The sequence below is a fragment of the Schistocerca americana genome, chromosome 8 (assembly GCF_021461395.2).
Source record: "Schistocerca americana isolate TAMUIC-IGC-003095 chromosome 8, iqSchAmer2.1, whole genome shotgun sequence".
NCBI classification, from domain to species: Eukaryota; Metazoa; Arthropoda; class Insecta; order Orthoptera; family Acrididae; genus Schistocerca; species Schistocerca americana.
The window spans coordinates 348,782,293-348,795,069 of record NC_060126.1 but is presented as its reverse complement, the minus strand read 5'-3'; the positions used below and the strand labels follow the sequence as shown (position 1 = coordinate 348,795,069).

Genomic DNA, 12,777 nt, shown 5'->3' with positions numbered 1-12,777 from the left:
CGGAGTGAGGAGAGGCAGAGGGGATTACGACTACCAGCCGAGGTGTTAATGTTCGGACGCTAACAGCGCGCTCTTTCTCTGTCTCTCTTCCCCGCCGCGACGCTGCCCAGCCGCGCTACGGCTTCGCGCCCCCTCCACCAGTGAGAATCCCGACGCGCTTGCGCACTATTGGCCGTGCGGCGCCACCACTCGCGCCGCGTGCGCCAACCGGCGGGCGGCTACCCCCTCCACGGCCGAGCGTGCCGACCGCTCCACCCGGCGAGCCGGCGGGGAAGTGGCCGAGCGGGCGCCCCCTCCCCAGCGCGGCGCACACTTCCCCTCATTAACACTGGAGAGTGGCGCGAGGCCGGGGTGTCGCTCGGGTGCTGAATCTCACGCGGCAGGCGGCCGGAGCGAGGCGAGGCGTGGCCAGCGCCAGAGCGACGCCGACGCGGACGCGCACACCACGCAGCGCGCGCCCATATCGATTCGGGTACCGCCGCCGCAGTTTTAGGCCTACGGCTGGACTGTGTGGACGGTAGCGGCTTACCGCGGCGCCCGGCGCGCGCCACTGGCGTCGACAGTGACTGTGTGTGACTTGGGATTGTTGTCCTTTTTTTTCTCATTTGGTTTTTTGCGCCGTAGCGACGGTTTGTTTGGCTCCTCTTAGACAGTGACAGTTTCGTGTGCGAGTGCAGCCGGGACAGGACAGTGCCACGTGTGCGACCATGGCGAGGCCCCGAAGGAGGCGGCAGGTGTCGTCGTGCGAGCGCGATGCCCGCCGTCGCTGAGGCGGCGACCAGCGCGCGAGGCAGCGGGGATTTGCAGCCACAGCCCGTCGAGCCGAGCGCTCCCTCATGAGATTCGAGCAGAGCGAGATCCTGCGCTCGCCCCCGTCTCGCGCCATGGCCTACCACCCGTTCCTGCTGCAGCGGCCCACGGACTTCAGCGTCAGCTCGCTGCTAACGGCCGGCGGGGGCGGCGGCGGCCTGTCGGCGAGCGGTGGCGGAGGCGGCAGCGGGGGCGGCAGTCCGGCCCCACCGCCCCCGGCCGGCTGCCAGGCGGGAGGCGGCAGCAGTAGCGGAGGCAGCACCAGCAGCAACGGACCCGCGACGACGCCGCCCGGCGCCGCGCAGCAGCCGCCCCCGGCCCTGCCTCCGCCCCCGGCGGCGCCGGCCGTTCCTCCGCCGCCGCCACCTCCGCCGCCCCCGCACCCGGCGACGGCGGCGGCGGCGCACCAGTACCACTTCCTGGCGGCGGCAGCTGCCGCGGCGGCGCTGGGAGGTGCCGTCGGCCCCTACAAGCTGCCCCCGGTCGCGGTGCCGCCCCCGCTGGCGGCGCACGCCGCCCACGCCGGCCCCGGCGGCCCGGCGCACGCCTACACCACGGCCGAGGAGGTGCTGGCGGCGGCGGTCGCGTCGCACCACCCGCACCACCCCGCGCTCGTGCGGCCGCTGAGGCCGCCGCTGCCGCCCGACGACGACGGCGTCGTCGACGACCCCAAGGTGACCCTCGAGGGCAAGGAGCTCTGGGAGAAGTTCCACAAGCTCGGCACCGAGATGGTCATCACCAAGTCCGGCAGGTTAGTGCCAGTGTCTTCTTTCCGTGTGCAGTAGACCGCCTCCATTCGCCTGTGACGAGTGTACATGTGCTGCTGTGTGACTATAACGTCGTGTATAACCTATTCGTGGCTCTAGTAACTCTATCGGACGATTTACTGCCGAACAAATTTTTTCCAAGTGGTAAACTTACAGTTTTCTACGTTTTATACAGTACGAAAATCTTCTATAATGATACACCCTCGCCCGCACCATAAGCTTACTGAAAAGCCTTGCAAGTTCCGGTCAGATTATCATCACACGCAATAGCCCCCATTAATACTGTTCGGAATTCACCGTCGTAATAACAATGTCTCGTAGCCTAACCATTAAGCCTAACGCGCTACAGCGTTAGTAAACAACGGCAATACCGTCGTTAATCGGCGTTCACGCGTAACAAAATAGTTCATTCCGCATGGCTAATGACAATTCACAACAACAGAAACCAGAGTGTCGTCGCAGATAATCATACAAACACGTTTCACCACTTTTAAAATCGTTTTAATTGGTCTTAGTATTTTTACGCTATACGCATAATATTACGGACATTATTACCCATTTTGCATTGATTTTTAAAATTTTTCTAACAAGCTTCACTGCATCCGTACGTCATTTATACGCTATTTTATAACTGTGCACACAACTGCCCCTTGCCTTTGGTTGCAATTAATATTTGGCACGCATCTGCCCGAATGTCGCCCTGTTCTCTAAAAGTATAACCTGCTCCAGTCTTGCGTTAGAAACTATACGCAACGACTTGAAACAAACTCTGATGCCGATGAAGCATTGTAGATTATACGATAAAGAATTAACAGTATTGCACGTTTTTTAAAAATTTTTACTGCCTCTGTTAACGACGTAATTTATTTCTTACGGAACGTAGAGAGCTGCTGCTTCTACAAGCGTTCTTTTTTCAATAAAGCATACCAAGGGTAATTGAGAAGTGTAGTTTCCACTCATTCGTTTCGACACAAATTCTTGATACTATGCCCCAAATATAATTTTGCAGAGGCGTCATGCGAATGCAGTTTTACTCAGGGCAGCTACATATCTGTAATTTACGCTACCACATGCGTGTGTCGCACCTGGTTTCGACTGTTGTACTGTCACATGATCAGTGACGTCTGTTTCCTCTTATAGCTTACATCAGCAGTGTTAGTTATTTAAATGTTGTGCGGAAAGAATTTACGTTGCGTTTATATTTCTGTGCATCCTAAACAAATTTTTCGAACCACGTGGTGATACTCTTCTCTCATTGAAGACTGACTCATCGTTTGTAATCCGTTAGTGGTCAGTATATTCTAAAATTTGTAGTTATATTGGAAATGGGATTTAATGTTTCAATATACACAATACTATAAGGCACGAATATTCCGGATATTCATACGACCTCCTATTTTTTTGTTATTTAGGGGGAAAAAGTGAAATTTAAAATAACTTTCACAGTAACGATTGCTTTTGGCTTTCGATTAATCGTGCATCGAAATATTTGTCTTCATTGGAACTAATTTATCGGGCATCTATGTCAGGAACAATATCTTCGACGTTGTTGCTCAAATTAATTGCGTGAGAGAGCCGTCTGTTGAAATTCCCCAATAATTTGTAGCCCGAAATAACATAATAACATCCTATTGTAGCCTGAAAAAATTATACCCGATTACATTGAGGAAATTATAATCATTCAGTAACCATTTACACGATAATACGCTCCGCATCAAATAAACCCGGTTTAGAAAATATATTTTCATATCTTCTCGACACTCCTAAATCACGAAGTTAAACGTCAGAAAATACAGAACACTGGAACCAGACGTGCTTGTTTAGTATTTAACGGGAAACCCATGTTTCTACGTGACTGTCGTTTGTTGTACGCGAAGTTACGTATCCCGCAGATTATGCTTTCAATTCGTACAACCCAACAGTTGCCTTAATACCACGTAATCTTCACTTCCTTAATTCTCTTTATTTACGTGCGTAATAATAATCTAAACAGAATCTCGGATTTTTCTGTAATTTTGGGCGCTACACAACCCTGTCAGTCCTCATTAACGCGTGTCGTGTTGCAAAAAGGAGCTATGAATTGTAATAACTATTAAAATTAAAACCATCGGTGTTTCAGTTTCGATACTTTTTGAGTATATAGTCCTGTCTGAGTGAAACGTGTATCATTTGTCTCTGAAAAACATTATGTTTAGCGACGTTTGGCAAGTGTTTACCTAAAAGGGAAAATGTTAATCGAGAAAAAAAATCAGTTACTTTTTTTTCGTTAGTCACGAATTCTGAACACAAGATGATGTGAGTACTAAATTCTCTTTTGTTTTTCTTTATTATCTGTCAGTTTGCCTTATTTATGCCACAGTTATTGAAATAACCGTCTCATGATTGTGTTTTGTGAGGCGCAAGTGACTTCACGCAGACAGTTTTGGTGTAAAAGTAATCTGACTGAAATCTAATATACTTATAAACAGAAAATATAGAGTTTTCACTCTTTGTTACGAGTCAGCACAATGTATTAAGTTTCATTAGCTCCCTGCGTTCATATATTGTCTTAACAAGGTTACAAATTTGTCAGTATGCAAATCCGTCGCTGAACAAATTACGCCTACCCGCTCGCTACGAAGCGCGTGCGTTTAACTCTTTCCTCCTCTATGGGCTTGGCGAATTTGACGATAGAAGTCCGAGCGATGTATCTCTGGCCGCTTCATCACGATCGGCTGTTTGACGAGCTATTTGCCAGTCTACGATGAGCCCTAATGCGTTTGCCGGCGAGTAATGAACCGTGTTACAGCGGCCGTTACGACCTAGCCTCTCGAACTCGGATAATTTTTTGTTCGCGCACTGTCGTGTTCACACGCTCACGGGGAATTTTCCGGTAACCACCAGCATCCCGGAACTCGTTACAATACTCAGAAAAATTTCCTTAACCAATCGGACTGACGATCGTTGCATACGACAATTACAGTTTTCTCTCTGATTCACAAATTATGTTCTTGCTTCTACTGCGGTCGGACGATGCTTTTTCCGCGTGTCTTTGAATGCTCTCTTTGTTTATACTGCAAATTCTGATCGTTACTGTAACGCTAAATATGACTGTTACTCGTAATATCAATCCGAGTCCGTTAAAATATAGCGTTCTTTTCTTGGTTTCAGTAGCGTATCATGTGCTTCTCTCTCACACACCCCAGTCTGTGCTTGTAGTTCTGTTCTTTTGAAGCTCCTTACTTTAAATATTTTATTCCTGTGCACTGAGAGAAGTTAAGTAGATGACAATCGTACTGTTCAATATAATAACCGCAAACTCGACGGTTCTATAAGTAATTTTCTACAGCCACAATCAAACAACACATTTATAATATCAACTAAATTTTTCCCTTAATAAGACAGTACAATTGTTGCACAGAGTTAATAATCAGTAGTATTTAAACCACACGTTAGAAATATATATTATACTGTAAATTGAAAACCAGAAGCATAAGAGCACTAATTGAGAGAGGGACTGCACAAGGATGTGTTTTTCAGTTTTCCCTACTTATTCTACACTTCTAATGCTATGCCGCAACTGTGCAACACGCTGCTTCCCATCGTAGAATGAGAGGAAAGGTGCTTTCGTGTATCTTTATAAAGCCGTTCCGATACAAATATAATCGTATCAGTAAACACCAATTCCTTCAGACACGAAGAAGCTCTTTATTTTGCTACCAGTTTCCATCATAAGCAGTTATCACCAGTACAGATGCCTTCACGTTCGCGATAATTTGCACGGACAGAAATTATGCCTCTACTTTACTAACTTGCTGTGTGGTTTTTCATTCGCTTAAGCGACTACGAAGCTATCTGACGTCAAGTACTTACAAATTCCTAAAAAACTAAAGGATCTCTATTCTGACTTCTGCACTTGCAAGCAAACGTGGATTTCTTAGAATGGTCACTAACACTGCAGTGTAAGTAGACAGACGGGTGAATAGTTGCAGAAAATACAATCCGTCACCTACCTCCTAATATGAAGCCCAAAAACTGCGGCCATGCGTGGCATCACTAAAGAAAATGTTATTTGAGAAATTTTTACATTACAAGGACTCAGTTCACAGATGAAACAGTGATTTCCAGTGCACCCTTTATTTTTATTATGTAGGAAAATATGCTGAATGAATAGGTAAATGATTACACTCAGCAAGCAAGAAGAGGTGATACTGTGCTTTCCTCTCTTTTTTTTTATACTTTCCTCAAACATACCCTTTTGCTGCTGCTTTAAATATTGTAGTGACGCGCAAAATTTTGTTCTAATAACCTACCACTAAATTTGTTCTCATAATCTGTATCAAAGCTTGCTTTAATTCACTATAAACATCCCTGTGGTGTTTTACGGAAGTTACATCATGTGTAATTCTTTCGTTCTTAAGGATGCACTCTTCTAAACAGATGCGAGCAACTAATTGTTACCTTATAAATAACAGTTCCATTATCTTCTGTGTGTGTTTCCCAGTTGCAATGACGATATATTTATTACAGATAATTCACAAGAGTTATACGAAATAAAAATAATATGGAGGGAGCATTAAATTGTGACAGAAAAATATTTATGCCTCTCTTTGAACTTATGCCCGGTGTAGTCGGTTGCTTTTGGAACTGATGTGGTTCCTGCTATAGGACCCAAGCGACAGATTCACTTGCACTGCGCAGAAAAAAAAGACAGAGAAATAAGCAGCTCAAGAAAGTGGTAGAAAACGCGATATTAATTCATCCAGTAGTTGGTGATGTAATGATTGACGGATTTACGTCCTGTTATGACCTCATCGTTACTGACTGGAGTTGCAGTCTTTCTGGCAGACAACGCAGTATCATTTGTAGCGTCACTTGACGGGAGAAATGATGTGTAAGAAAGCATTAGATTTTTTAAAAAAAGCAGATGCATGCAATTCAAGCGCTTGACAGTGAAAATAATAAACGGCTGTTTTCTGTCACCGTCTCCGTGCAGCAGCTCTTAAGCCTCAACGCTATCGGTGAAGATAAAAAAAAAAAAATCAGAATAATCCCAATGCCCTCGGCTGCAGTTTCCGCAGACCACGAAGCAATTTTCACTGCACGACCAACGGCTCTGAAAAAAAGAGTTCAAATATTAAAGAAAGCACCCTTCGCTGAAAGTTTGTGCTTTACATCCCTTTAAATAAATTCTGCTGCAGTTTACTATCCACGTATACGACACAGTTTTTCTACAGTATTGTACCAGCCAGCTTGCGTCTAAAACTTACATTATACTATGGAAAGCAGTTTTCGACTTTCGAATTTCAGAATTTAGTGTGTACTCTATTTCACAAGTAAGTAAATATAAATTATGTTACTTAATAAACTGATACCAAACAAATTCGGAAGTAGTGATGTGCGATTACTGACATATCGCTGCACTTGTTCTGGAAATGCCAAAGCGGTATTCCAGACTGCTAAGTCGTTTAATAAGTAATATGGATTTAAATCTGCCATAAGAAAGCAACAAAAACTAACATAGTTTTATGTTCTTACTCATTTCAACATTGTTGTCTACGAGATTATTGTTTTCTTGTGCCGTTAAAACTGTGGACGAGGAGTGAATTATGTTCCAAATCTATCTTCACCTACGTTTTTTATTATAAGCATTTCCCACCTGCAGAAATGTTACTGAAAATTCATACAATTAGACAGGCGGTAATAGAGGATGTGAACGGAAATGATCACGATTTACCGCCAATATTTGCGATGTGCTTCATGAGGAACGGTAGAAAATAGCATAATTTTAGCAGCGCAGTCCTATGCAGAGAATTTGCATCAGTGAGTCATGGCGAAAGCAATTCCTTGACGTGCACTTTGTGAATTAAAATACTACTGCCAAAATTTAAATTTTAAGACTAAATTTGTTGGCTTTTCAGTAACTAAATGTGCATTCACATAATCGAAATTTTATTCGCATTTGCTCTGTTTTGAATCCCCGCAAGCCACTAAACATGAAACAGATTGTGCCAAGCATTTAATAAAGTTAAAACTTGTCATAAATAATGAAATTTAATGTCATATTTTTCTCACTTTATGTTCATCAGACAAGAAGCAGCCACAACAGCGTTGGCCTTGTAAGACGCCGTTTTCGGTTATTATGTTGAACATTTCCTACGTATACAGTGGATAAAGATGCATCAACACACTGCTGTTACCCTACGAAAAATTTTGTCCCCGTTATTCAGTTCAGCAGAAATTCCGTAAAAAGTGTTTATTTGAAAACACTAGATGCAAAGATATGTTGCACAAAATTCTGTCTATTATATATCGCCCACAAATAGCACTGCAGAGACATTATTTTTACCACAGAGACGGTTGCTATGCAAAATCTTGCCACTGAAATGTAGCTAGAAATGTTGTGACGAAGTTTCACATAACACCTATTTTCGTGTCGTATTTCCGATCGGTAGAGTTATACTCGCTTGCTGATTTGACTGTTGCGCATAATTTGCTTTAATTTTCACCGCTGGTGCTACCTGTAAAATATCGGGTTGTCTTTAACAGGCGAATCTGCAAATCTGTTACGATCGTATTTAAAATTTAGTTTAAACGCTGCATGTATAGGATATTTTCACATTGGAAAACGCAGTTTTACTGCATTGTAAAATCCACGCTAGCAAATAGTTTCCCCGTTTAGCGAAAACCGTTGGAATTTTTGAAACTTCATTCAAAGCAATTAAAAAGGTAGAGAATAGGGGGGGAAAACCGAATGCTAATTGCGGCCGGGACAGCAGTATTACAGGTAGAATGTACAAAGTTTAAACACGCCCCTGAAATGTAATATGCAGACAAAATAGCCAGCAGAGGGTTGTGTTAAACAGAGTATTGCATTTCGGAAAAGTGCTAAACTGACCGTGCAGTCCCCATTTCGTTCCCAACAAAGCGATGAAAGCAATTAGCGATGCGTCGCGAACATTACGGAGTGGAGAATGAAGGCAAAACACGCGGCCTGTGAAACTACAGCTATCAAATTCAGAGCTATTGTACCGGCGAGATTTTTTGCCCCAGTTCAGTGGCGATGTCGTTTCAATGAAAGAAACAAATTCAGAGGTTTCCTTTGACGACTGTTGCTGGGGTTTTCTTTTTCGTGCTTTTTAGTTGAAGTGAAAAATGACATGATATTATTTGGTGCTTGTGATTCACGTAAAAACTGGAAACTTCTATCGAGTCTGTCACATTTATAAAAGAGCGAAGTTTTTAAATCAAGTGTCCTAAATTAGGAATTCTTTACTTCTGCATGTCGTCTGGTTTGAAATGGTCATGCAGTTTAAACTACTTTAATCACGTATGAGAAGGTTTCGAGGGCGCAGATTTTTTTCTTTAGTTGCCTTAACCAAATGTACGTATCAGAGAACCCGCAAGTTTACCTGTGAAAGCCGTGTTGGGCAAAGTCAACATTTAATGAGTTTCGGTAAATCTATAGAGTTTTGTTTTCCTTGACTGTATAATGTAATCGTATCTCCTAAATGTACGCAGAACATAATATGACGGCAGTTGTAGCTATTTGTTCGTTGACAAAAAATTAGAAAGGTTTGAACACGAGAGATGTCAGATACTACTTCGCTGAGTCCTACATCGGAATCAACGCGATAACATCCATAGTTTAAATGCCCAACACACTTTTGTTTCCCTCATTCGTTTCATATTTGTTAAGAGATACTGACTGATTCGTCGCACCTTACATGTCTCTTCAAAAGTGAGTTTTGGCATCTCATATATATTAAGTTCTGCTTCTGTGAGAACTTGGTTCAAATTGCAGATTCTGTTAACAAATGTAGCTGTCCAGTCTCAGGAGGATTTCGTCCAAATCAATTGATTCCCACTGCATCATATGCTATCAAAGTAAAGTTACTGTGAGCTTAATGTAACTACCTTTAACTAATGACATTGGTTACTGACTGAAAATTCAAGGGTCTGTTACAAAGCAACCAATGAAAAGAAATCAATTTCTTACGTCTCGTCGCCAGTTGCCATCCATGCTTGCGTTGCAGGAAAATTACTGAAATAATTTTGTGCTCTCGTTTTGCTTTTGAATATGTTGCAATTATTTCTTAAGGTATGTAAACACACTGTGTAGCTTCCACTGTCTTGTACTTCCGTACAGAAATGTGGCGTGACAGTATCCTGTTCGGTGTTTCCTTAATACTTCAGATTTAATTGTTAACCGGTATATACAAGTATGACCAGCAGCAATAAAATTATATTGTTCGTAATAAAATATTGCATCGTATCTCCATCGTAGAAAAATCTCCGTAGGGACATTGAAAGAAACAAATCACATGAGATTTCCTCTGCACAACAGTGACTAGCGAATTCTGCGTTTTCGTATTTCTTCTCCTTCAGAAATTTTCCTTGGAGAGTAACATTTCTCCTCATTCTTTGATGCGCTTTTCGGTTTATTTCTGTACTCAATTGCATTGGTGTCACCCCGTGGCAATTTCCTGCCAACCTTCCAGTCGCAGACTGGAACATAACAGTACTACATACTACATTTGAGATCAGGATTGTTCTTGTTTTAACTGGCTCCAGGAGTGTAAATCTAAATCTAGTCTATAGCTGATCGACAAACAGTCCTCACATCATCATAGTTTTTATCGTTAAATTACAACGATTAACATTTTCATCGCGTGACAGATTCACGCTTCTTCTTCTCAGTACACCTAATTCATTAGTTTTCTGACCCACTTAACAGCAAATTTGCTGCTGGAATGGTAAACCAATCTGCCAGCTGGTATTTTCTTAATGCCCCTTTTACATAGTTACCACCATTTTAATCCATGTGAATTCGGCGCTTTCTAGCCGTTTGTACATTTATCTCCCGCAGCCTCTTTTGCGGTACTAGCTAAAGCCTTCCAGGAATATGTACAAAATTGTGCAAGACTGTTTTCTTTCAATGTTAACTGCCGCTTGTGACGTGGAGAAGTTTCTCGCTGTTCTTAAGTATTGTACTATCCTCTAGTTGCGTACCGTGGGGAACGAATAACGATTTGCGCTGTTTATCTTTGCTGTGTGTATCACAAACGCGCACGATAGGTCATGATTTTGAGATATACACGTACGGTATGCGTTGTTCGTCTTTGATATGTGCCATTAATACGCCCCGATAGGTCAAGATTTTGAAGTCTACTCTTAAGTAATCTTGCAAGTGTATCTTGTAAGTGGTTTTCGTGCATAAAAGTGTTACAGTGAATTTTAAACCGATTTTCCACTTGGTGCACATTATTATCCTAGTAGTAATGTCATGTTCTCCTCAAAAGCAAAACACTGACTTAAAAAAATACGATAGGAAAATTCATTCATTTGCGTAAAAATAACTACGAGTAAAACATTCTGAAAATGGACGGAATCAACACCCACCCACGAACTCTAAATCATGCGTCTACAAACCGAATGTAACGAATTTCACGAGAAGACTCATATTTCCAACTTTAGTTATTTAAGTTGGAACGACCACGTAATTGTAGTTAGAGATGAGACCCATGGATACTAACATCAGCAGGAAGAATCCCAAGGATGGAAGAAATCGGCCACGTACCAGATTCATTCAGCCGATTTTTCTGCACTGCCTGAATGAATTCGTGCCGCATTAGAGTCAACGGGAAAGGTACATAGGATGCAGAGAAGAGCTGTGCGATTCGCTAAAGTTTTGTTAAGGCAATGCGAGGACACAGCAGAAGCTATCAATGGCCTCTAGTGGGAGACAGTGGCTATCACTCTTAAAATTCTAGGGCGTTCCAAGAAGCTTCTAATTCCATGTCCTACTTCATGCCCCCAAAAAACAAATGAAGACGATGTGGGGACACTAACTACCAATTGCCATTTACTTTATGATGGTTTTTGTAGTGCATAAAAAATGTAGTAGGTTGTTGCTGTTTTGATCTTCCGTCTGGAGACTGATTTGATGCAGCCCTTCAAGCTAGTCTGTCCTCTGCAAGACTCTTCATGCCTGTATAACTAATGCAACCTACATCAATTTGAATTTACTTATTGTAGCCATTTCTTGGGATTCCTCTATAATTTTTACTCTCCAGACTTCCGTCCATTACCAGCTTAGCGATTTCTTGATTTCTCATAAGGTGTCCCATCAATCGATCCATTCTTACGTCAAATTGTGCCATAATGTTTTTTTTATCATTTCAAATCAGTACTTCCCCATTGCCTACTCGATCTGCACACCCAATCTACAACATTCTTCAGTAGCATCACATTTTGAAAGTTTCTATTCTGTGCTTCTCCGCACTGTTAATCACCCATGTTTCACTTCCACTCTACAATATAGACAAACACCTTCAGAAAAGATTCCCACACATTTACATTTATTTTAGATATCAACAAAAATCCTCATCTTCACAAATTTTGTAGCTACAGCCTGCTTTCACCATCATCATTTATTTTGTTGCCCAAATAGCAAAATTCGTTGACTACTTTTAGCATCTCATTACATGATCTAATTTCCTTTTCACTACCTTATTTACTTCTACTGTTTTCAATTACACTTGTTTAATTTTGTTGATATTTGCCATGTAATCTCTTTCCAAGAAACTACCTATTCCTTTCAACTGATCTTCCCAGTCCTTTGCCGTCTGACAGATTTACAGTGTCGGCGGCAAATCTCTAAGTTTTAATTTCTCCTCCCTGCACTCTTTCCATGCGTCTCTTCGATTCCCTGCACTGCTTGCCCAACGCACCGACTGAATAACGTCAAGAATACACTACGACACTGTCTCATCCGCTTCTCAATCACTGCTTCTCTTTCTGTCCTTCTACTCTTCTTTAAGGAGTGAATTGGCGCTGGGGTTAGCACTGTGGTGTCGCATTCGGGAGAACGACTGTTCGATCCCTCATCCGGTCATTCGGATACAGGTTTCCCGTGATTTCTCTAAATCACTCCAGGCGAATTCCAGGATTGTTCCATTGAAAGGGCACTGTCGATTTCCTTCCCCATCCTTGAAACAATCGAAGTTTGTGCTCCGTCTCTAATGATCTCGGTGGCGACTCGACTTTATATCCTTTTCTTACTTCCTTCAATCCTTCAACTGTTATAACTGCAGTCTCGTTTCTGTATTTCACTCCTACTGCTTCCAAGATTTCAAAGAATGCATTCCACTCAACATCGTCCAACGCTTCCTCTAAACCTACGGATGCTGTGAAATAGGTCTGCAATTCTTTAACTTGT

At 42.7% G+C, this 12,777-nt stretch overlaps 1 protein-coding gene across 1 annotated transcript in view; it reads left to right on the top strand.

The window, feature by feature from the left end:
- Positions 1-884: 884 nt before the first annotated feature.
- Positions 885-12,777, top strand: part of LOC124545846 (optomotor-blind protein-like) — a 493,801-nt gene continuing 481,908 nt past the window's right edge. Inside the window, exons 1-2 of the mRNA XM_047124804.1 lie at positions 885-929; positions 1,116-1,561. Of these exons, the coding sequence (XP_046980760.1) occupies positions 885-929; positions 1,116-1,561 (491 nt within the window). The remainder of the gene's footprint in view (positions 930-1,115; positions 1,562-12,777) is intronic.